General features: G+C 33.4%; 2 protein-coding genes across 2 annotated transcripts; both read right to left on the reverse strand.

Annotated features, from left to right (window-relative positions):
* Window positions 1-4,304: 4,304 nt before the first annotated feature.
* On the reverse strand, window positions 4,305-5,793 carry LOC129303859 (transcription factor bHLH96-like). The gene is made up of 3 exons (XM_054943404.1): window positions 5,295-5,793; window positions 4,801-5,205; window positions 4,305-4,713 (listed from the first exon to the last, which is right to left on the reverse strand). The coding sequence occupies exons 1-3, from the start codon at window positions 5,667-5,669 to the stop codon at window positions 4,618-4,620; spliced, it is 876 nt and encodes a 291-aa protein (XP_054799379.1). The 5' UTR covers window positions 5,670-5,793; the 3' UTR covers window positions 4,305-4,617.
* Window positions 5,794-20,255: 14,462 nt separating this feature from the next.
* Window positions 20,256-21,551, reverse strand: LOC129301955 (uncharacterized). The gene is made up of 2 exons (XM_054940588.1): window positions 21,305-21,551; window positions 20,256-21,031 (listed from the first exon to the last, which is right to left on the reverse strand). The coding sequence occupies exons 1-2, from the start codon at window positions 21,549-21,551 to the stop codon at window positions 20,256-20,258; spliced, it is 1,023 nt and encodes a 340-aa protein (XP_054796563.1).
* Between the last annotated feature and the right edge of the window lie 3,023 nt (window positions 21,552-24,574).

The following is a 24,574-nucleotide window of genomic DNA, read 5'->3' on the forward strand; positions in this document are numbered from 1 at the left end:
TTCTGAATGAGGCCTTGATTTTTTTTTTTTTATAATGTGGATTTTGATGGGAGGAAGACTTGTGATGCTCCTCTAGCTTGACAAAAAATACTTTAGTTGAGTGGGAGGAGAATTTTTAGAGAGCAGTGAGGAACTAAATCAAAGCAAAAGAAGATAAAATCTTGGGAAGGAGATGAGGGCGAGGGAGAGTCCGCGTAATATAAAATGGGGAAAGCAACATAATCATATTAAAAGGAAAGATGATGATTGCTTGCAAGAGTGGCATTAGTTATCATGTTAGTCACCAGATCTACCAATTTTAGGTGAAACTTCCATAATGGCTACTCACTCTCCCTATCCCTAACGCCACGCCCTCGCCTATGTGGCATCTTAGGGAATCAGTCACTCAACTCATCTATGGACATTATGGGATTCATGTGTCAGAATGCTGTAGTTAAGAGTTTAGACCCTAAACTAGGGTCATCTCTTCATGCATTGAGTATTGAGGGTCATTCATTTGTTTCTCCATCCATTCCTTTCCGAGTTGTTCATTGGTGGTTTTTTGACAACACGCAACAACAGTATTAGCAATAACAGGTAAAACTGTTTTTCTGGTTGCATTATTTTTTAAAAACATTTTTCCTTTTCCCTCCTATCTTGGCCATGACATTGAAAACAAGCCTTCTCAATTCATCGCCATATGGCACTGTTTGGAGAGACACGTGTCAATAACCAACATATGAAATTTTGATACTGTTTTATAAGGCCTGATTCATTTGTTACAGGGAGAATCACACTTAGGCTGCCACTTTTTTTAAAAAAAATAAATAGTAATTATCAACTCAAACAATTTTAAATTCAACAGTCTTAATTATAAATAAAACATTTAAGTTTAAAAAACAATGTTCATCTTGTAATTGAGATTTTATTTACAATGATTTGAATTAGTATTTGCGGCTCATTAAAAAAAATTAGAAACTTAACTATTTACTTCCTCGTTAAAAAACATAAGGTATTTTTAATCGAATCTCACCTCCAATAAAGCAATTAGCTATTTTCAAACTAATCCTATATTTTTATACTTACCCCTGTTAAACACCATACAAAAAATATAAAGTTATTAACAATAAGGGTGTTTTTCAAAAAAAGGTAACGATTACATATCGAAAGATTAAAAATACCTTATATTTTTTAACATCCAACTCCTTAAAAAATATCTTACATTTTTTGAATGGAGAGAATATTAATTTAATATTTTGATATTTAAATATTATTTCCCTCCATTAAACTACAACCAAATATAAGGGCTCATGGTTAGTGTAAAAAATGGTTTTTTTTTACATGTACGGTTTTATTTTTATTGTGTTATGGAGGACTCAATCCTATATTTAGGAGTTGAGATTCACTGGTCTATTATCGCAAACTATGGGCCGAAAAGGAGAAGGGTTTGCTTTCACGTGGCTCAAAAATTAAAATTCTATAAGCTGAATTGACCAAAAACTTCATACTTTTCTAATCTTGCATATTAATCATATTTTATAAGGATAATTTAATTTATTTTACAAATCACTAACTAATAAAATTATCTTATTTTAAATTAAAATTTTTAAACTATTTTTAAAAAGTAATAGAAAGAATAATAAAAAATAATATTATATTATTTATTTATTTTTTATTTTTTATTTGAGGGTTATATTTAAAATTTCAATTACTTTTATCTCTTGTATTTTTATTGTATTAATATTAATAAAATTAATAAAAATAATTTATAAATAAAATCAGAATGGAGATCGATGTAAGCTGAAAATGCTACCCTTTTTAACCACCAAAATGCAACTCTCTCCCCGGTTTTCAACTTAATTTACACATGCAGCCCATAACTACTCCCTGGATTCGATGGAAACAGACTGGGCGTATATTTCATCAATAAATATCAGCGCAGAACATTCCGTTGTGAAACTTGTTTACTTTGAGTCACTTCAAGTAGGAGGGGGGCAAAATGAAGTGGGGAATATCGTACTCTTTTTCCTGCCCCTGATTCTGTTTTTCAAAATTCCCAATGATTTCGAATCCCCATCATTTCGCTTGCGGAACTCCTTCCAAGTTACCTACAAATCTGTACTATCCACGTTCAAGAATCTCCCTCCCGGCTTTTCCCTTTTCCCGGCCTGGTCCCTCTCTTATCAAATCTCTATCTATCACTGCCCCATACCAGACCCAACTTTTCCAATTCCCATGATGCCCAATTTTCCTTCCGGTGTTAAATCACATAACTTATCTCACACCAGAAAGTGTCGTTTCCTGTTTAAATCTTGCGCAGAAAGTTTAATCTGCGGTGTGAAAGGAAGGAAAATAGTAGGCCTTAAAACGGATATTTAATTTAAGAATGGACAGACAAAATTCATCGGTGCTTAACTCTGTTGGAAAAGTTCTGATAAGAGAGGTCGACACTTGGAAAGTTTGCCAAGGCAAGCTAGGCGCACCTTTATAGCTCTTTCCTTTTTCCCTAAAGTGACAACAAAATCTAATGGAAATTTCTTGACTCGGATGTGAAAGCTTATTAAATTGCCCACAAAACATCACCTGTGGGTGAATCATGTACGCCGAACATGAGTGCCAGATATCATCTACCAATGCTGGATCTATATTTTAATCAAGATACGATCCTTATTTCAGTTCCAACCGTGATTTAGTTTGTCTTTTACGACGTTCTCTGCGCCTCATATTGGAGGATGAGAATTTTATTATTGTTGGGTTTCTTTTTTACGAAATAATTTCTTTTGTTATCATAAAGAAGCTCGACCTGTTTGAAGGTCGAGCCCTCCATGAGATTATATAGCCGACATGACATTTTCCCCACTCGGTAACAAATGGAAAAGAGACGGAAAAGGGTGGCCAAAGGTAGAAACCAAAAAAGGATTTGGATTCTTCGTTGACCACAGAGTCTTGAGCATTTATGTGGCGCAAGCAATCCTGCGCCAATTGAACTTATAATCTGGATGGTACGAAAAAACAGGGCAATGATCATAACGTTGAAACTCGGGCAAGGTCTAGTATGTTACTTTCGCTGCTTCTACAGGACACACGATCAAATGAAAAGACCATGGTTCTGTACCAATATTCCAAGTACACAGAACCTCCAAAACCTTCTTTTTATTCTCACAAGTCCAAACCGGATCATCATTACATTGAGCGATTGTGAAGCGGGCAGAGAGATAAAAGGGTGTTGAAGAATATTCACACGTGAAAGACAACAAGGAAGGTGATAGGTATCCATAATTAAATATCAAATACTTTCAAGAACTGAATCGCCAAGAAAGGTGCGTGTTGCTGTCAACTATTTGTGATGATTCCGGTGCTTATTCAAAAACTTGAAACACGATGTGGTGCTCAATATCCTGTCTCCTTGCTTCTCTTCCTTTAAAAGTTAAAAGCATTGAACTTGTTGCGTCTTCCAGAAAGGAGCCAAGCCTATTGTTACCCACGTTAAAGCTACTTTTGATAGTGGTTCGGCTGCAATGATTGAGGGATCAACTAGTTTAATTTTACCCAACATGTTATACGTGCAATCCTTACCACATAATATAAAACCTATAGCAAAAAGATATTGATCTAATCGGTAAATATTTGGTTTATAACATATAAGAACGTAGCTTCAAATTAAATCATGTTGATATAAGGATACTGTTAATAAATAATTTATAAATAATTCCATGAGCGCACTTTTTAAATTTAAAAATATATCTTAATCTTGACTAGCTTTTAGTTCTAATTCATCTAAACTTTCATGATATAAAAAAATATGAAATCTTCAACAAAATTATTAATAAGTTATAAATTATGTGATTCAAATAAAACTTAATGTATGACCGGACACCAAATAGAAATGGGCACACATCTAAAATTATAAATCTAGGTGTATTATTCATTTTTCCTGAATCAATAAATTGATTTTCTAAGACTATTTGATGGCAAAAAGCTACGTCTGATTAATCGTCGCTGCATGCGAAGCTTCGTTGTCACGTCCATAAAAAGCTCGAGTGAATGAGACGAGTATCATATCTTACAAAGCTCAAAGCTATGTGCTCTATGTCCGCTCAAGAATAATAAAAAAAAAAAACAGAGTTTGTGAGTTTAATAGAGTCGGTAAATTCTATCACAGCTAAGTTCTTAACAACTATTGTGAGTTTAATTGGTTTTAATTTGTTCGTAGCTGCGATTAATGTTTGATATAACAATTAAAATTCCTTGAAGGCTCCCCATGCTAGTTCACGTGTCTTCTCTCTCTCGCTAATTCATGGAAGCTCGACCCAACAAGACAGAGAGACAATACTAAGCACTACTCATGGTACTTTATTAACAGGAAACATGAAATTCTTCGAGACATGTGACGCTGTTGGATGTACATGCCTAGAGTGAAATAAGACTAGATGGGCCACGCCCTGAACAAGCTACTCATTTTCTAACTATCCTACTTGAGTTCTGCACAATTTTTTTGTTCTTATTAGGAGTTCCGTTCAGCCAAAACCAGAGCAATTATAAACTCTTCCAATACAATACAGACATTCAGACTAAACTAAAAGGTATAATAATTTAAACATTACTACAACCGAAGTCCGAAAAGCATTCTCTCAAATTTCAACAGAAAGCAGCTTCTTCTTGAATCCTGCGCATTAGTTGATTCACAACGGCTGCAATTTCATCTACTGTGTTCAACTGACTCTCATCCTCAACCTGTTCCAATCATTTCATTCGCAAATCCAATGAATACTAACATTGATCTTAGTACAAGGAAGAAATTAGGAAAAGAAGGGAATCAACCTTTACGCTAACGGAGTACAGAACCGTATCGTCGAGAGTTGTGGTGACGTTAAGGTGAAGAACGCAGAGTCTGAGACTCTGAAGCCCAACAACCATCTTCACGAGCTGGCCCTGCCGTTTCTTGGAGAGTATCTTGAGGTTGGCGTGGCTGTCCACCAAGCTCACTTCTATATCGGCGGCCCCGGCCTCCTTCTGGTTTTGTCCCATCACGACGTCGTTCGGGGCCGTACAGCCGGTGATGCTCTGAGTTGCAGGTGTCGTGTACTGTGGGAACGTGAAGAACTCGGGAAAGGGGCTTTGTTCAGTGCGTGGCTTTCTCTTAGTCTGGCCCTGCATCGACTGTAGATGTTGTTCCAGCTCCTTGACGAAGTTAATGGCGCCTCCAATTATAGAGGCCTGGTCACCCTGTTTTTGTGACACGACGCATGAGATAAAGTAATGAATTTGGATACGGATCAAAGAAGGAAATGAAGCCAAGTGTGAATTGTACCGACCCTTTGGACATAAGAAGGAGGCATCAAGGATCGGAGCACGGCCAAGTACTCATTCATCTGCTTGCGGCGATTTCGCTCCACGGCAATGTGGGTCATCCTCTGGCTCTCGATTTCCTCCTGGTTCTTGGCGGTCTTGGTGCGGCGTCGTTTTCGGCGTCCTGTGGAAGCCGCAGGAGACAGAGATTCTCGAGGAGACGAGTTAGAGCTGTCCCATGAATCCTTCACGTCTCGCAACACCGAAGAGTAATCCCAATTCGCATTGCCTGTGATCCCAACAAAACGTTGCTGATGTTCTGCTTCTAAGCCATGGCCAAGTCCAAACATATAGCTATAGTTGAATGCATCTTGTGGGAAAACCACAGCCTCAAGTGCCATTGGCCGTTTGGACGAAGCAGAAAGAGAGTAAGGAAGATTGATTGTTATGAGACGAGGGGAAGGAAAACGAAGAAAGACGATGGGGGCAGAAGCACAAAAGAGACCAAACAAAGAGGCCCTTTTATGCTGCTGCCCCTAAGGCTATTAGAGCTTTCATTTTTCAAAAATGATAATTCGAGCGAACTAAATCTACAGCTCCTCGCACGTGACCCCAGATTTTTTATTTCGGATTTCATTGTGGCTCCCTCCCTTGACCAGTGACCCCTCTAACTCACCAGGCACAATCACACCTTCTTCTCTCATTATTTCACTTGCCCACTTGTTCATTCCTTTGTTTCCCATCCCTTCTACACGCTTCCTTTCTTTTCTTTTGACTGCGATCTCTTATAACTCCTTTCCCCTAGTTTTGGCCCATTGGCAATTACATCATCAAAATCAAACGCAATGACCATTAAAGCCGATAATATTTTACGTAGTCAACCATTAGGTTACATGGGCTCAATCATTCAGCTTCATTCTGCCATTTCCCATCACGGCTCATATCCGAAACCCGGCTATTAATCACAGGCACATATAGTAGATGAATTCTTCAGCTTCCAAAAGTGGCATCTTTTGTCCATTTCAGTGTGAAACTTACAAAACGGTTGGTTCGCGAGGATGGGACCGAAAGGTTAAGTAATCCAACTACACGGTTCATCAGATTAATTCCTGTTTTCGGAAAGGGGGCAGAGTCTCCCTCGTGAGGACAGTTAAACTTCCAACAATGTGGTCCTCCATCGGTGTGATGTGCTCCGTTTCAACGTTAAAGCTTCTAATAATTGCGTTTCATGTATTATTTTATCACGCAATAATATTATATTAATTCGAACGTGGGGTCAACCGTGGCTTTATAATATTTGGTGATAATGTGGTCTTGGACATGGAAAGGAGAAAGGTGAGGAAAAGCTGGTGATTACACCGCGTCCAGCCAAAGCAAGATCGATCAGAGAGTCCGTAAAGAAGAACAACGACGAAGCAGCTTAGTTGGAGCGTCGAGACAAAGCTCAGGATTCAGAGGAATCCGTGTGACCGCTCAAAGGACCACTCTGTAATCATCTACCACATGAACCGAGAACACTGTGCCTTCCTCTTACTTCGTCCCCTTCCCGAGGTCCCTGGGCTACGCTCTTTTGATCCTCGTTATTTACGATTAAACAATGCTAGTCCATATTTATTTTTTAACCTTTCGTGCGCCAAATCAATTTAACTTTACCCGATGCCAGACCGGTTTCACGAGCTTTGCTAATTAACCATTTGACCCCATCTCGATACGACATTCCCTAGAGGTTTTCTTCCCTCATTTTTCGGGTCTCGTACGGAATATTACTAATACCATAACATTTGTTTATTGATTTTTATTATTCTGACCAGTTTTTGAGTTACGTTACTCCCTCCTATTAAGTTTAGTTATTGATTAATAGTAACGTTTCCACTGCTAGTCTTTGATGTCCGTGTTGAAATATGATTAGAATACGGAGGAAAATCCAAACCCAGCTGGCACTCCTTTGAATGTATCAGACAAATAATTGTAGATCATGAGATGCGATGGTTCAAATCTTAACAACAAGGCAACTTGGCTGATTAGATTTTGTTATTAGCTCTCAAATTATCATTATTCATGTTACTAATTAACTAAACATATAAAATGTTTTCCGGGGAAGGGAATAAAAATCAAATGAAAACCGATATAATATGGTAGTAAATTGTTTGGTTTCCATTTTAAATATGGATCTTTATCAAAAACTCTCATTTCCGGTGTCTCACAAAAAAGTGGTTTCAAAATTTTCTCAAAAAAATTAAAAAACTGAACACAAATGTTAAAAGCAAGCAGGCTCGTTAATTACCGTGTTTTTTGAAATAATAATTTCATCTCTATTCTATTTATTATGTTTAATTACCTCGTTCCCCACCCATCTTGGAACGAGCTATAACAATGCATTCTTATTTCTTCTTAATTGTGCAAGATGCGTGGATAATATTCATTAGCTATATTAAAGTACAAGTTGCCAGGCTCCTTAAACTTCGTATATTAAAATTAGCTCAGCAATATGTTGTTAATTAACATCATGTCGCCCCTCGCCAGGCGAACGGTTCACACAGAGTTCTGTCTCGCTCCTTGCTTTGTTGGAGACAACACGTATACTATGGTTAAAGGAATCATTGTGTCTTCGAGTTGTTGTTTTTTTTTTTTTTTTTGTTTGAGGATGAAAATGATTATTCAATCTGACAAGGATGAAATGGCAATGATGAGTGAAAAGAAAATAGTTGACGTTTTTGTGCTTAGCTTTTAAAACTAGTGCTGTGGGAAATGACCCGATTTCACGTTTCCGGACTTGAAAAATCTTTTCATACACTACTACTAAAAAATATAAATTAACGAAAAAATTTAATAAAAAATTATCTATTTAAAAAATTAGTGAAAAAATTAATAAGAAATGTTAATTTTATAACTTGGCTTAAAATTAGTGAAAAAAATAATGAAAAACTATAAATCCCTCTATAAAATAAAAGAATTAATAAGAAAAATAGTAAAAAACTATCATAAGGACTGTCAATTTTTCTTTAAAATAAAATAATTAGTGAGGGATTTAGCGAGAGATTCTGTCCCTAACTAATTACTACAAAAAAAAATTAACTTTTGACAATGACTTTTAATTATATATTTAATTATTTTTATTTAAAAATAAAAATTAACTGAAATATTTGTAATAAAATTATTTAATATTTTTTATTTCAAGATGATTTTTATTAATAAAATAATATTTATTAAAAATATAATATAAATAATAATTTAAATAAAATATAAATATTTTTAACATATTAATAATTGAAAATAAAACTTAATATGTATATATGTGGGTAGTTTTATGATATATTATTTGATATATTTATGTAGTTAAATAATATATATTTAATTTTAATATAATAATTGTAGGTGTCTTTCAATTCAACTGACAAAGAAGGAGAGCATAAGACTTGAAAGGTATAAAGTTAAAGGTTCAAGTCTTGATTTTGACATAAACATAATGAATATATGATATAGTGAGGAGCAAGTGACATAGCGCAAGGTAGATAATGACATGTCATGAGTTGTCATACATGTGACGGGTGATGGGATATGAGATGGTAGATGACATAGCGGTTGACAAGGTAAGAGGTTGTTTGTGACATGTCACAAATTGATGGACATATAAAGGTTAATGTGACATCATTATTTTTAAATATAGACATATTTAGTGAGAGACTAATAAGGGACAAGCAAGGGATTCAATTCCTAGCTAATTTCAATGAAGAACTGAATCCCTCATCGATTAGTGAGGGAAATACGATTCCTCACTAAATTTAAGGAGCCTTTTTTTAACTACAAATTTAACAAAAGATAAAATTCCTTGTTAAAATGTAATTTAATTAGGAAAAATGACATTCCTCACTAAATTTTATTTTTTTAATAGTGCACTAATCTCCCAAAAAAAAATTCAAAACACTGCCTCAAAAAAGGGATAGATAATTCAACGGGCTTGGCTTATATTTTTTACTTTATCTAGACATACAGACACATTAACTATATTTTGAATAAGATTACGTTCAATAAAATGCTGCTTAATTAATTGTGTACAATCAATAAATATATATATTTATATATATAATGAAGTTGTTTACTGATTTACTCCCATCAATTTGCCAAATTTATTCTTGCTGCAGAAAGATATGATATTCATATGATCTTTTTCAAAAAATAAAGTATACCTTGATTTTCTAATAAAACAAAACTATACTACAGAAATTTAAATTAATTTTTCTTGCATTATTAAATGTGCATATATATGTGTTTAAAAAGTATTTTTTTTAATCATTAAAATACTGAGATTTAGGCTAGCAGCTTGCATGCAGGGATCTGGGGAGTTAAGGGGGTTGAAACGGGCTTGGAAATGTGGGGTGGCGAAGAGCAATCGCAGAGACGGACCGCTTTGAGGTGATGGAAGCATTGAAACTTGAGAGCTGGGTGTTCAGAAGATCACTCAGAGTACTCTCTCCTTAGCGAGATCCAGAGCTTGTTAGACAGAGACTGGATCGCCGAGGTCAAGTGGTGTTGCAGGGATGCGAATGCGTTGGCCGAGGAGGGGCTAAATGCAGAAAGTGGAGTTCGTTTATTTTTAAGAAAATTATAACTAAATTCTATACAAAAAAAATTAATTATAATAAAATTTATTGATAAGTAAACTAAACTGTATTAACAACTTTTAATTCAATTGTTAATAAATTTTATAATAATTAATTTCTTTGTATGTAATTTTAATATAATCATTCGTTCATTTTTTCACTCCTCTTGGTTGTATCGCCCATGCTATTGCACAGGAGAGCGTGTTCAGTTGACCATCTTTCTTTCCCAATTCCCATTCCGGCACTGTTTCTATTCGATCAAATATAAGAATAATGAGAATCATTCCTTCATTCTATTAAAACTAATTCTTATCCATGTATTTCGCGAAAAATGTTCCAATATTCAAACTTGCGGGCGTAGGTCTTCGAATACAGTTTGACTAGGGTGCACAAAAACTAGGTAAGACTGAATTAGTTGTTAACCGGTACACAATCTTCACATGGTGAAACCAAGATTGGACTTAAGAGTAAAAATAAACTAGATCGAGTTAGGTTTTAATCAAATAGGCTTGACTTTATATGGTAAATTAAAGGTTTGAGCTTGTATAGAATTTTTTTTTTTTACGGTTTAAGCTTAAGCCTATTTAAAAGCCTACTTAAAAATAACGCCTTTTAAATAGGCTCACATTTTAATTTTAAACATCTCAAATATATTTTAGAGCTATTATAATATATAATATATAACATAATTTATCAATTACAATATATAAGAATTGAAAGGACTTACTAACTATAATATAATATAATAATAAAGCGACAATATTAAAATTAATATATAAATATGATTGAAAATATAATTAGAAGTAGTAAAAAATAAATTAATTGAAAATTATATGGTAAAATTGATGTGTTTGTGATATAATATATAATATACATGTATAGGCTAACTTGTTGGGCTCGTAAGTTATGCCTTAAAAAAAGCATGACCTATTTAACTAAATAAACTTAATTAAAGGTATGAGCCTGACTTAAGTCTATTTAATAAGTAGGTTAGTCTAAGCTTAAAGTAGGCTAAACTATAAGCTTTTATTAGAAGCCTGGCCTATTTTCACCCCTAAATTTGGGCTAATCTTGTATTAAAAAAATAAATTTTGGTCTTGTATTGAAAAATAAATAAATTTTATATATTAAATTAAGTTCATCCAAAGTATTCTCTTAAAAAATAATATTATGATCAAAAGTAATATTTTTAAACTTTTAAAAATTCAATAACGTACATTGTTTTTACATAATATTAAGTTATGTAATCAAATTAAAATTTTAAATAAAAATAATATATTGATTTTTTAAAATTTATTATAATAACAACAAAGTAATTTATTAAATATGATCTATAAAAGAAATTTTTTTTATAAAATCAATTAACATTGATAAAAAATTATAATAATATATAATATGCATATATGCTGAACTGAGCAAAACCAAGTTTAATCTAAACTCGAGGTCTAGGCTGACTCGGTCATCAAGACCAAGTTGGGTAAGATTGGGGCTATCAGGTCACTAAGTGTGTTACACAGCCCTAAATTTGATAGGATTAATTTAATATATATATATATATAGTGGTCAATTTTAAAATTGAATTATATATATATATTTCCTCAAACCCATACAAATGTACTCATGTAGTCAGATTTTATAATAGTCAAATTTATCATTATAATATATAATCTGAAATATAACCTCTGCGAGGTATAAAAGAAACAGCAATAACATATCCTGTCCAAATTGAATGACATTTTTTATGGGATTATCAGAAAGAATACCAGTGATCCAGATTTAATTTAATTTAGATAAGAATCGGAGGAGCATTTTCCTTCCAGATGATCACCAACTAGTCCCTGAATGAATTACTCAAAAATCTTCATTTTATCAGCCAAACGCGCGCTGCCAATATTATTATAAACAGCCAACAACTTTGACAAAGTACAGATAAGATCAAAATCATCATTAAATGAAGCGATAGGCGTACACATAGAGAGGATGAGAAAATGACGGGGATCTAAATCTATATATCTAGTAGTTACATGGTTGTGAGTCGCACGCAATGTGGCATTTTGACGTGCGTGGCTTAAATATTGAACACGTAGGAAGAATCGAAGTAGGAAATGAGGAAATTAAAAGGCCTAGAGGAGATAGACGAAGAGGTGGGGCTACCAATGTGATGAGGTGTATGTTACAGAGATTCATAAAGATATAGAATCTAGGAAGCGCGTATGTAGTAGTGAGTTAAATATGAAAGTGGAGATTGTCGCGTCTGGGGCGAGGGACACACGAGAAGAAGATTTGTGTGGAATTAATAAATGGAGGATTCCTTAGTTGCATGTGCTCGCCCCACAAAATACGCTAACGCTAAACTATAATTAACCAGGGCATCCCGCCAGAGTAAACAGGGGGCATATAATTAAATGAACGAGTCGCCAGCTGATTTGGTCAGAGATTTGGTTTAAACAATTCATTGATTAATAATAATAATTTATGATTAGCGGGGGCTAATAAAACACTCTGGAATCATAGCCCTGTAGACTCGTTGAAGAAACAAGAGGTTAAGGCCGAAGGGCACGTCCTGCTAATTCTGGAGATCTTGCTTTGTTGTTTTAGGAACTGGCTTTAGTTAGTTCACGTGCTTAGAGAAAAAAAAGTTACTCAAATTAATTGACGAACAGAGCAATTATTTAAAAAAATTACAGCTAAAGAAGACCCTCCAAACCTGTGCAATTTTTAAAATCAAAATAAAGGATATATGATTATTGATCACTAGTGTTGAAGTGCATCATCATTTTAATTAGAAGCAGGTGGGCATGTAGATCAGAACAAGTACGTAGTGCGCTGTGGCACTGATGGCAGCAGGTGAGTGTCTCTCTCTCTCTCGACTTCGCAAATTACTTTTATTTATATTTATATTTTTATATTTAATATAAAAATTTACAAAATTTTCGCCAAATAATTTTTCATTAATCGGACAATGCAGTTTTTAATCAGGATTGCCCAATTTAATTTTAATATTTTTACATTTTTTATAAATTATTCATCATTCAAATATATTTTGGACAGTCTACATTTAACATTAATTTACTACTTTTCTTTTAAAAAATATTATTAGCTAAAAATTTTAAATTTAGATTGCCAGAATAAATTTGGATAATCGAAAATATTAAAATTGAACATTTTAAATTAAACCTAGACTGTTTGGTTGTTAATAAATGAATTTATTAAAATTTTTAGAATTTTTCGTTTTATTAAATATAAAATAAAAACATGAGTTTAAAATTTTAAATCTGAACCAATCAGATTAAATCACCTGCATGGTCCAGATTTTATGATGCTTTCCGCAAATTGCACTCCACTCTGATATTTCTCTCTTCCATTGTCCCCACCACCACACCTTTTCTACTTTTTTTTTTTGGTATGTCAGTTCATTACTTTTTTTAAAGATTAAAAGTTCCCTCAATATATATTTAATGATTTGTTATTTAAGCATAAAAAATAATTTTTTATTTAAAACATACTATTTTGGATTCAAAATATCAGTATTTTTCTATTTTAATTTTGGTCTAAGATATAAAAAATTTAGTAATTATAGAAATTTTTGTTATTTTATCCATTATATTTATTAATCTTGAATTTTATGTGAATTTATAACTTTTTCCTCATTTGTCATTAGTAATTAGAATTAAGGGTAAATAGAAAAAATAATATATTTTTTATGAGAATACAATTTATTATGTGAATTATTTAAAAAAGCTATTTATATTTTGAATCAGAGAATATAATTTCTTAAAAATTATAGATAAAGTGTGGTGGTGGGGACAATGGAAGAGAGAAATACAAAGTTAATGGGTGTGTCAATATATATATATATATATATATATTAAAATTTGAAGAATAATACTGCAATTTGTTTTCCAACTCAGTTGGCAAGACAAAGAGGCTGTGGGCAAAATAAAATGTGAGGTCCTCACAAGAGGGATGCACTTCTTCAGATTAAATACAAAGTTAATGGGCGGTAGAGTTAGAAAAAAGGGCTAGTTTGGCCCTGTAGGGCCGGTCCTTGAAAGCTCAGGCCTAAAAAGGCCAGCACTTTTAAGTCTGAGTTTCCTTTAAGACCCTGATATACGAACCTGGTTCTTGATATAGCGGGCTCAGAGCAGGCCTTGCGGGTTTTAGGCCCTTTTAACTATTTTTATTTTTTTAAATTTTTTAATCAAATAAAAAATTACTTCATTCTGATATAATATCCAGTCAAAAAAGGTGCAAAAAAACTAACTAAATAACATTTAAATGAACTAAAAATACAAATAAAATAATAATAATGCAATAAGTAATGGATCGGCTAAGTCAACAAACACCCAATCAAAATTAGACGAGATTAAGCCTTGAAGGACTGAGATATGGGACTAGGAGACTAAGGAAAACAAAGAGCACGAGCACAATATGTGCATTAGATAGAACTTAGCTCATGAGTTGTGAATGCATGGGCATAATAAGTGATATGAGGACTTGAAAAATCAATGACAATGAGTGTCAACTAATCAAGCATTGTTGAGATTTAGTTCTTATAAGGGAGCATTATTGGAGTAAGCAATAAGGACGACTAAAGAGTGAGCAAAAACAAGAGCAAGAATGACTTGTGAGTTACGATGACAGGGACGGGGATGGCGATATGATGATTTGCTGAAGAGTAAGAACAACTTGTAGTAGCAAAAAGAATAGAGGCATATTGAAGAAATAAGAGTAAATGTTAAACTGAATGAATCAATATCGTGGATCTAGATGAATTAGAAGATTAAGGTTGTATTTTTTTAAAAAATAGCAGCCAAGAATTTTGTATAAATTTATATCAATTAAGATTAGTTGTTGTCAAAATCTAAATGAAAAACAAGCTACAATGAATCATTGTTAATTTAAAATGAGTTGTTATTAAAACTAAATGAATATTTATTGACAAAGGCTAACCCAAATCCACAAATATCCACTCGAATTTTGACAATAAGTCATCATTGACTGATATAATTTTTTATTAGTAATTCATCAATGCTATTTTTTCTTTTTTTTTTTTGCTTTCCATCCTCAGTAAATATGGGCTAATATGTGATGTGAAGTAACATTTAGTTTAATTTTTTTTCAAATCTAAAAAGAATGAAAATCATGAGAATTAATTTAAAAAAATATGCATATGTGGGTTTAAACAAGCTGGCTCTCGATCTTGCAGGGCCAGCCCGTTTAAGCCCTAGATTAAACGAGCTTAAACGGGCCCGTTTAAGCCTGATTTATTATTTTAGAGTCATATTTGTAAGCCTAACTTTACTATTATACGGGTTTAAATGGGTTAGCCTGATGGGTTCGACCCATTTTCTTGGCTCTAATGAGTGGGGAAGGAGGAGAGGTAGATGTGGCCATGTAGGTATTGGTAGGTAAAGTGACAAATATAATAAGCTTTTTTAATAATAGAATTAATAAATTAATTAATAGGAATTATATCTCTCATAGAATTTGCGACGAATGCATTTCCTTTGCATAGATTAATAACGCTGCATTACAGATTTAGTAATAAAAATTTCTATTACTAAATAGTAAATTAGTGATGGATTTTGTCATTTAAATAATAAATTTGCCTCTCATTAATTTCAACTTTTTCAATAGTGTTCATAACAAAGTGTTTATATACAAAAACTTTCTAGTATATAGTGTATCAAAAGCATTTTAAACGTAAAATGCTTTGATATAATGTTTATAAAATCACCGGAAATCATTTGTAATGGGAATGCTTTGGTGGTCTATGTTTAATTCAAACACAAAGAGAGGGAGTTACATATAAGTTCTACATAACCTATTTAAATTTTATAAAATTTATTGACAACTTAACAAGAAAAAATGATAACATACATGGAAACGTTTTGTCTCTAAAATAATACATTTGAAAAAAAGCGATCTTGGGTGAAGAAATAAATGTTTTTTCACAATTTTTTTTTGTAATAGTGTTGTTGAAATTTCAATTCATTTCGATTTCAATTTATTCCTGTTCTCTTTCCCAAATTAGACTCCACTTAAATTTCAGCGACCAAGTTTGAACACGCAAATAAATGGGTGAAAATGCGCTTTATTTAATTAACTTATGTTGTTATACCTCAGCGGGTTCTGTCCCACGGTGGCGGCAATTAACGCGCTCTCTATGATGCGGAGTGAAAGTGCAGATGTCATATCGGTGGTGTGTTCACGCGCTGCACCTGAAACGTGCAATTCTTTGGATGATCATCCACCCCTTGACGTCAATATCCACGTCCGTCTAAACTTCAAATATCCGACATATTTCCATACATTATTCGCAAGCCCAAACTCTTGACCCGCACTATTATAGTAACATGATCTTTATTTATTTTATTTTTAATTGCTAAATTTTTGAACGTTCATTTAGATTTGGATTTCCTTTTAATTTGTCCATTAATTAGCATAATTTTCCCAATTCATAGTTGGTGAACCCGTAAAAAAATTATAATGTAAAAAATAAGGTAAAATTCATAGATTTAGACCCCCCCCACCAAGCCCCCGGCACTATGGAGAGAGTATATATTCTCAAGCAAACAAAGTCAGGTATATACATTTTTCACCGTTTCACTTCTCCTATGACAAAGTTAGGGTGGCATGTATGGGTGATTCCCCCCATCTTTCAAAGTATTCCTTATGAACATGCATGGATATTTTTATTTGTAAAAATATTGAAATTAATTTCAGCTTCTCCTACTTTTAGATAAATTTTCAATTTTAGCTCCTTACATGATGACTTCTGGATTCGTCCTTGCACTTATCACCAAGAAACTAAGTTAACTAGTGTATTAAAACTTAAACAGGGATCGAATTCATGACCTCCCATTTATAAAGGAGAGCTTATGTCACTAGGTTATATGGCTATTGGTCAATTAAATCAAGCATTAAAACTTATCTATTAGGAGTTTTGTGAAGAAAAAGTTCAAATAATTAAGGGAAATGAAAACTATTAATTTAATATCTCTTATTAAACTTGGTTGACCTTTCGTTGAGTTCCTGGATTACCTTCACTCTCACATGGACTCTGGATTATCCAAAAAAAAAAAAAACAAGGGCGATAAAATAAAACGTGATTTTAATGAACGTGTGCGTGTGCGTGAGGACGTTGGTGGGAGAACACTGGTTGGCTTATCAAAATCATTTTTTCAATCTTAAACCAACTGCCCTATAATCACTATCTACCAGCAAAGTCGAGTCTTAAGTATGTCCAAATTATTAAAATGTGGCCAAGAGAGACCACTGCTGTAAATTTGTTGACACTTGACACACGTGCATGCCACCACCGCAAAGGAACCCTAAAATTTCCTCCCTCATTTTTGTTTCTTTCTGAACTTCTTCAGCGTCCCAGCTAAAAGAAAAACCAATATTTAATATGTAGTTGAGTATGCCAAATGTATATTTGTGTGCATGCACCTGACCAACTCAGTAGCCATATGATCCAAGGGAACATGAAGGGGGAAAAAAATTAAAGGTGTTATGATGACATAATCAAATTGAATATATATATATATATATATATATCGGATTTGAAGCAATTAATGTGATAGCTGGAGAGGCTCTTTTGTAGGATAGTGCATGAGACTCAGAGCGCTAATCTTTGCTTACACGCATGGTCGACGGGAGAGTGATAAAGGCATTTGTTATAGGCTTAAAAGAATAAGAATGCAATAATGGAATACGTCACTAACCACTTCGCATGTCGCCGCGATTCTCAAATATTTTTATCACTTTCACGTTGTGAAAATTCAATCAACTTTCAGTTTCTCTCATTAGAATAACCTCCTACTTGCCTCCCAATTCCATAACCCGACACACATATACAACAACATTTCACATACAATTCAATTTTTTGATGGAAACCATATGAGCCTCTACCTACCTAGCTATCACACTTTAAAAATAAATCAATAAAATAACTATTTGCGGACTGTATCATGGCGATTATTGATGCTTCTCGATTCTCAATTTTCTTTTTCGACCTGGGTCGAAGGCAATTAATCATTGCAATCTGGAGTGCTTGGTATATCATAAGAATTTGGGATAAAGCACCACGCAATCATTTGTTATATATATACGTGTGTGTGTGTTGAAAGATTCTCACTTGAGATCAATTAAAGATCCTTGTTATCTATTTTTCGGAATCAAACATGATCGCTATTAAAAAAATATAAATTAGTGAGAGAATTTAGTGAGGGATCATTCATTTCTCTTTAAAATATCAAATTAATGAGGCAATTAGCAAGAGATGTTGATTTCATAACTTGACTTAAAATTAGCGAGAAAAATAATAAAGACTATTAATCTTTCTTTAAAATAAGAAATTTAGTGAGGAAAATAACGATAGATTACTAATCCCTCTCTAAATAAGAGAATTAGTGAGGAAAATAGCGAGAGACTGTTAATCCTTTTCTAAAATAAGATAATTAGTGAGAAAAATAATAAGAGACTGCTAATCCCTCTCTAAAATAAGATAATTAGTGAGAGATTTAGTAAGAAATTCTATCCCTAGCCAAATATTGCAAAAAAAATTTAACTTTTGACAATGATTTTTTATTATATATTTAATTAATTTTAATTAAAAATAAAAATGAAATTTAAAAATTAACTAAAATATTCATAATAAAATTATTTAATATTTATTTTTTTATTTTAAGTTGATTTTCAGTAATAAAATAATATTTTATTAAAAATATAATGTAGAGAATAATTTAAATAAAATATAAATATTTTTAACATATTAATAATTTAAAATAAAATTTAATATGTATATACTCCCTCCGTTTCTAAATATAGGAGAAACTGTCATGAGTTGGTTTGTTTTTTTATATAAGCAAAAACACACTTTTCAATATGCATTTATTATAAATTTCCTAATTTACCCCCTTATAAACACGTTTTTTTTATTGCAGCATTACATAAAATTATGGCAGTAAAAATAAACGTTCCATGCAAGAATAATTTACTGTCACGAGGAGCATTTACTGCAGCATTATATTAACTAACACAGGGACGGCTATAGACTATTTACGAGAACAAACTCTTCATCGGACTTACTTCACTGGCTCTCATTGTAACTTTTTCATATTTCTACTTACAAGTTAAAGAGAATATCAATGGATATTTCCAGAGATTCAAAAGAAGTTGCTTTGGAGAATTCCTTGGAGAAAGATGAACAGTTGGACTTATCACTCCTCATTGTGGAGGACTCGTTGGAGAAGGAGGTCACATTCTCGCATCTTGTTGTGGAAGATTCGTTGGAGAAAGATTCATCGGAGAAGGATATGAGATTGATTCCTACCATGCTTTCTAGTGAGGAGGAGGAGGTCACAAGTGCAAGAAAACCAATCATAGGTCATCGTGTAGCATATAGTGGTGGCAAGTTGAATAATCTCTTTGACTTGAATAATTTTCCTGATGAAGTTTCTGTGATAGACATGTTTATGGGTGAAGAAAAGAGGTTTAACAAGGAGAACGATGATGGAGAAGAAATAAGAAAAACCAACAATAAGCAACTTTTTGACCTGAACAAGTTCCCTGAAGAAGGCCTGGACTTTGGTTATCAAAATGAGGCGTTGAACAAGGAGGTTCATACTATGCTGAAGATATGGTTTCCTCATTCATACTAGGTTTATGAGAGAAGCATGGAAGAAAGAGGTTTACCATCTTGTTTCTGTTTTTTTCTTCCATTTTTTTTGGATGTATGTTTATCAGAGTGACTCATGTTCATTCTTATTTTGTCACTATCATTTGATGCTTTAAAAATGGAAGATTGCTTCGTGTGTCTCTCTCTCTCTTCATATTATAATGGTACAGTAGTCCAAAATAAGGATAAAAATTAAGGGTAAATAATGAAATGAGATGAGTAAATAAAAATAAAAAGCGCCGATATAAAAAACAATTGAAGTTACAATGTTCTGATGTTCCTGCAAAAGACAAAAGTTCTAGTGCATAACCAAGCATCACGCAATGCTCTGGTTTTCCTAACGTTCCAGTGCAAGCATCATGTAGCTAGATTTTGTAAGTACTCTTGCACTTCATGAACCAGGGCACGATCACATTGTAATGTTATGGGTAGCCCGCCATGATTAAGCATCACATCCTTCCCCAAGTGAGGCATTCCATAGTCATTTGATCCTTTCAACTTCATGACCTCAATCATACATGCCTGGAGTGTGAGAAATATTTTATTCAATTTTTTTATTGGGAAAGCATCAAATGATCTCCCAACAACCTCAATCAACTCATCAACTGATCTAGTCACCTCCTTTTGTTGGAGAGATTGAATGGCTCTAAAATAACCTAAATCCAACACGTTCAAATCAGGAGAATTAGGAGGCTGACAAGTTAAGCGAATATCAAACCCCCTTCTAAAGCTGCTCTACAGAATTCTTCATCATCTACGGCAACATGACATGGGGCATTATCCTGTTGTATGAAAATGGTTCTTCCTGCATCTTCTCTTGGCCATTTTTCCTTAATGGCAGGTAAAACTTCATTAATTAAGAACCTTCGACTAACTTCTTTGGTGACAGAAGTAATTGGTTTCGTTTCCAGTGTCCCTACTACTCTATTGACGCTTGTCCTTCTTGCTGGAACTTTAGTAACTAAAGGAAACACACCTATCTTTCTTGAAAATATTTGGTTGCCTGCTTCATCAAACCTTGGTCGTGCCACTGCAGCTAGAAACATAACCTTCTCAATGTAGTTTTTGTTTTTGCATGTACGGTGTGGCTGATCCTCATTTTTGTGTAGATAGAAGTTTGTGCATTCCTGAGTCACTAGAAACCATTTTTCATCTATATGAACAACATTATACATGGATTTAAACCTGGGATCATCATAAATGCTACTTTCTTCAAGCATAGACAAGCAAAATCTAAGACGACAAATCATGTTCCCCTCCTTCAATAACGGCTTGAGTGTATTTGAATGTCGCCGAAGTTCTCCTTCCTTAATAAACTTAATCAAAGCTGTTGTGCTAATATTCAGAGCATGTGCTAGAGATCGAATGGTTTGCCGCTTTGATAATGGAACTTCACGAACCGTAGCAATGTCTACTTGGACTCTCTTCCTTCCACAGTTTTGTGTTCTCTTATGACATGCATCACCTGTTTCCTTCACTTGATTCCAAATGCGATAAATGACATGTATAGAGACAGAATATAATGAAGCCATCCATTTTACAATGCCTGGTTCAAGTTTTCCTCCTCTACTTGAATGAAGGAGCATTTGACCAATGACTGTTCGTTGTTTATTATTTAACCATGCTCGTTTTGTAGTTGGTTCTCCTTCTTATTCAACCACAGCGTCTCCTATAGCATAAAATGAACAAGTAAAAAATACACAAACAAAAACGAAATAGAAGGCTAAGGCACCAAGTAGACAAATTATACCAATACTGGTGATAGCATGTATTTCATCCATGGAGAACTCAGCGTCCAAGTTATCGTCCTCATCTTCTGACTGTAAAAATACATGGTTGTCATGGTCTTCATCTACATCCAACTGAGGGACGTTTAAATCCAGACGCAAAGGAGATGCTCTGTTTTCTTCCACAAAAACAGAGGTAGTTAGAGATGCTCTGTTATCTTTCACAAAAACAGAGGAAGTCGGAGATGTCTCAAGCAAATATACCTCCATCAATGGAGAGGGAGGTTGATTCAAATCTATGTGAAGTGGCATTTCCTTCAAATCAACGAGGCACAAATAGTTGCAAATTAAAAAAAAAACTGGCTGAATGTGTAACTGTATATGCATGCAGACCATAAAAATAGCTGTTCCCAGTTTTGAAAATAAAAAAACACCTGCTTTCTTATTGCCGCCAATTTAAAAATCTTATTTTTCGTTTGAATTTTACTATCAAAGTGTTCGATGACAGTGATATAGAACGTGAAAGTGCATGTTATGGGAAAATAGAGAAAGGGATTGTTACGTCTTCGATGAGAGAGGGAGCGATATGTCTTCAGAAATACAGATAGAGATTAGCACTCAGTTTTATTTAAGCATTTATTGTTGTGGTAGAGGAGGTGGTTGACTTTTCTTTAAATGGATGGTATTAATAAATTAAAAAAAAGTGAGATTACATATAAGGATATTTTAGTCTAAATTTTTTATTTTCAGACATAATTATTATTATTAACCTCTTTTCTTAAACTGTGTGATACAGTTATTTTCTCCTATATTTAAAAATGGAGGGAGTATGTGTGTATTTTTATAATATATTTGATATATTTATGCAGTTAAATAATGTATATTTAATTTCTTATATAATGACTGTAAATGCTATTCAGTTCAACTGACAAAGAAAGAGAGTATAAGGATTGAAGGCATAAGGTCAAAGGTTCAAGTCTTAACTTTAACATAAACATAACGAATATATGATATGGTAAAGAAGAAGTGACATGGCGCAAAGTGAACAATGACATATCATGAGTTATCGCACATGTGGCGGTGGGCACTAGATGTTAGGTGACATGACAGTTGATGAGGCATAAGATTCTTGGTGACATATCACAAGTTGATGTAAATATGGCAGGTGATGCGGAATCACTATTTTTAAATATACACATATTTAGCGAGGAATCAGCGAGGGACTAATCTCTCACTAAATTATTAAATTTTGAATAGTATTAGTGAGAGATTAGTGAGGGATTTAGTCCCTCTCATCCCTTGTTAAAAATTAGTGAGGGACTGAATCTTTGCTAATTAGTGAAAAAAATATGATCTCTTGCTAAATTTAATGAGCTCTTTTTTAACTATAAATTTAATAAAAAAATAAAATTCTTCACTAAAATATAATTTAATTAAAAAATAGTATTTAACAAGAGATTTGTACCTCATTAAATTTTATTTTTTTAATAGTGAATGATATGGGCCCCTCAGCGTGGAGTCTTTTTTTCACAACTTTGCAATGATGTGACAAAAAATATTGGGACAATATTATATTACCGGATTAATTGGAGCAAACCTTAAAGCAAGTTAAAGGCGATGTGAATTTGATATTGTGGAAGATTCGAAGCATCTAGGATCAACCACAAGACGTGTCCTTAAGGCTTGTTACTCGAATGTTCTTAATTAAAGTCAGTCCCATAAATTCCAAACCTTCCTATATATATATATATATATATAACCAATTATTAAGTATGCATGACTGGGGAATAAAAAGCCGATAATATTTAAATGAAAACTTTTAAAACTGATGTCAGAAGGCTGATTAAGTTGGAAATTGACGAATTCACAATCACGGTTGACACTCTAACAAAAGATCGAGGAGATTAAAAGACGATGACATTCAGTTTTGTTTAAATGTACGTACATGTACAGTATTGGAGTGACATGACAGATTTGTCCCGGAATGTTTGGCTTAATTAGCCTGAACCATCGTCATCCTGAATTTTGTTAACCGGGTTCCTTACTTAATTTCAGGGATTTGCTTCCCTCATCGCCTTTGTCCCCTTGCATTCTATGCAATGAACCGGCCGTTTTCACTCATTACATTCATTATCACTTCCGTTGACCTTGTCAACGATTACACTGTCCCCTCATTTGTCTTTCTCGAATGTATCTCGTCATGTTCTGTTTTAGTCTGGGTAACATTATTTCTTAATTTCACCGGACAAGTAATTATTCGATAATTGTTCTGTGAGAGAGAGAGAGAGAGAGAGAGAGAGAGAGAGAGTATTAATAATATCATCAGTGACATTTGGAACTCCTCAATAAAATGTTTAAAATTCATGCAAATCAATTCACTGTCATTAATTTATTCATATACAATGTGAAGGGGTTATCCATGCATGGGTCAAAGGTTGGATGAGTTTAATATATAATTTAACATTCATTATATATATAATAGTTATTGCTTTCTAAATGCATTTAAGAGATTAACAGATATGAATTGGGGCCTCTTGGGTTTTACATCGAAATTCAGCTCGTTGGGTGTAATGGGACTGTGGGCTGGATTATAGTGCATTTTACATCGAGGGTATAGAACTGGGCTCACATGGGCCCAATTTCCTGATATCCAATTTTGTGATCGAGCTCCGACTTTCGCAAAACCAAAAACTTCAAAACAAAAAAAAAAAATAAAAGCTTTGAAAGGCAGAAACGCCGCCTTTTTTTTTTTTTATCCTCCAAATCAGTCAGTCAATCAATCGAGAAGACTTTTTTAAGGGCCAACGTTAAAATTCAAAAGCGCGAATTAAGTCGTGTCCTAGAGAAGAAATCCTTTCGTCTCAATAGAGTTACTTAAAATCTTAATATCAAAATTTTCATGATACTTGCAAGCTATTCCCGCACAAATTTGTTTTTTTAATATCATATTCACAATATTTTTGGCCTAGGAAGAAACAACTATAATAAAAACAAGAGTAAAGTAGCAAATTTGATCACAAATTATTTTTTAAGGAGCATCTGGTAGCCTAAACTATCAGATCGTGCAAAATAAATTACAAACTTTTAAAAACAGAGCATCCAGTAGCCTACCGTTAACTTAAGCTAACGGACATTATGTGGGGCCCATAATGACATGTGGCACGACACAAGCGTGACACATCAGCATAGTAAATGTGCAAATTAGTTACAAACTATTTTTCGAGGAGCATTGGGTAGCCTCTATTATAAAAGAACGGATCATCCAATACCTTTCCCTCAATTTTGACCAAATA

The sequence above is a fragment of the Prosopis cineraria genome, unplaced genomic scaffold, assembly GCF_029017545.1.
Source record: "Prosopis cineraria cultivar Desert tree isolate PC_DT_omini unplaced genomic scaffold, ASM2901754v1 PC2, whole genome shotgun sequence".
Lineage (NCBI taxonomy): Eukaryota > Viridiplantae > Streptophyta > Magnoliopsida > Fabales > Fabaceae > Prosopis > Prosopis cineraria.

Excerpts from the sequence above, each read along its gene's own strand:
- LOC129303859 (XM_054943404.1), bottom strand. The coding sequence starts at position 5,669 with ATGGCACTTGAGGCTGTGGTTTTCCCACAAGATGCATTCAACTATAGC. Across the intron at positions 5,206-5,294 it reads CTCCTTCTTATGTCCAAAGG|GGTGACCAGGCCTCTATAAT; the intron begins GTCGGTACAATT and ends TCACAAAAACAG. Across the intron at positions 4,714-4,800 it reads TGTACTCCGTTAGCGTAAAG|GTTGAGGATGAGAGTCAGTT; the intron begins GTTGATTCCCTT and ends TGATTGGAACAG.
- LOC129301955 (XM_054940588.1), bottom strand. The coding sequence starts at position 21,551 with ATGGAGGTATATTTGCTTGAGACATCTCCGACTTCCTCTGTTTTTGTG. Across the intron at positions 21,032-21,304 it reads ACATGCTATCACCAGTATTG|TGAAGGAAACAGGTGATGCA; the intron begins GTATAATTTGTC and ends TTTGGAATCAAG.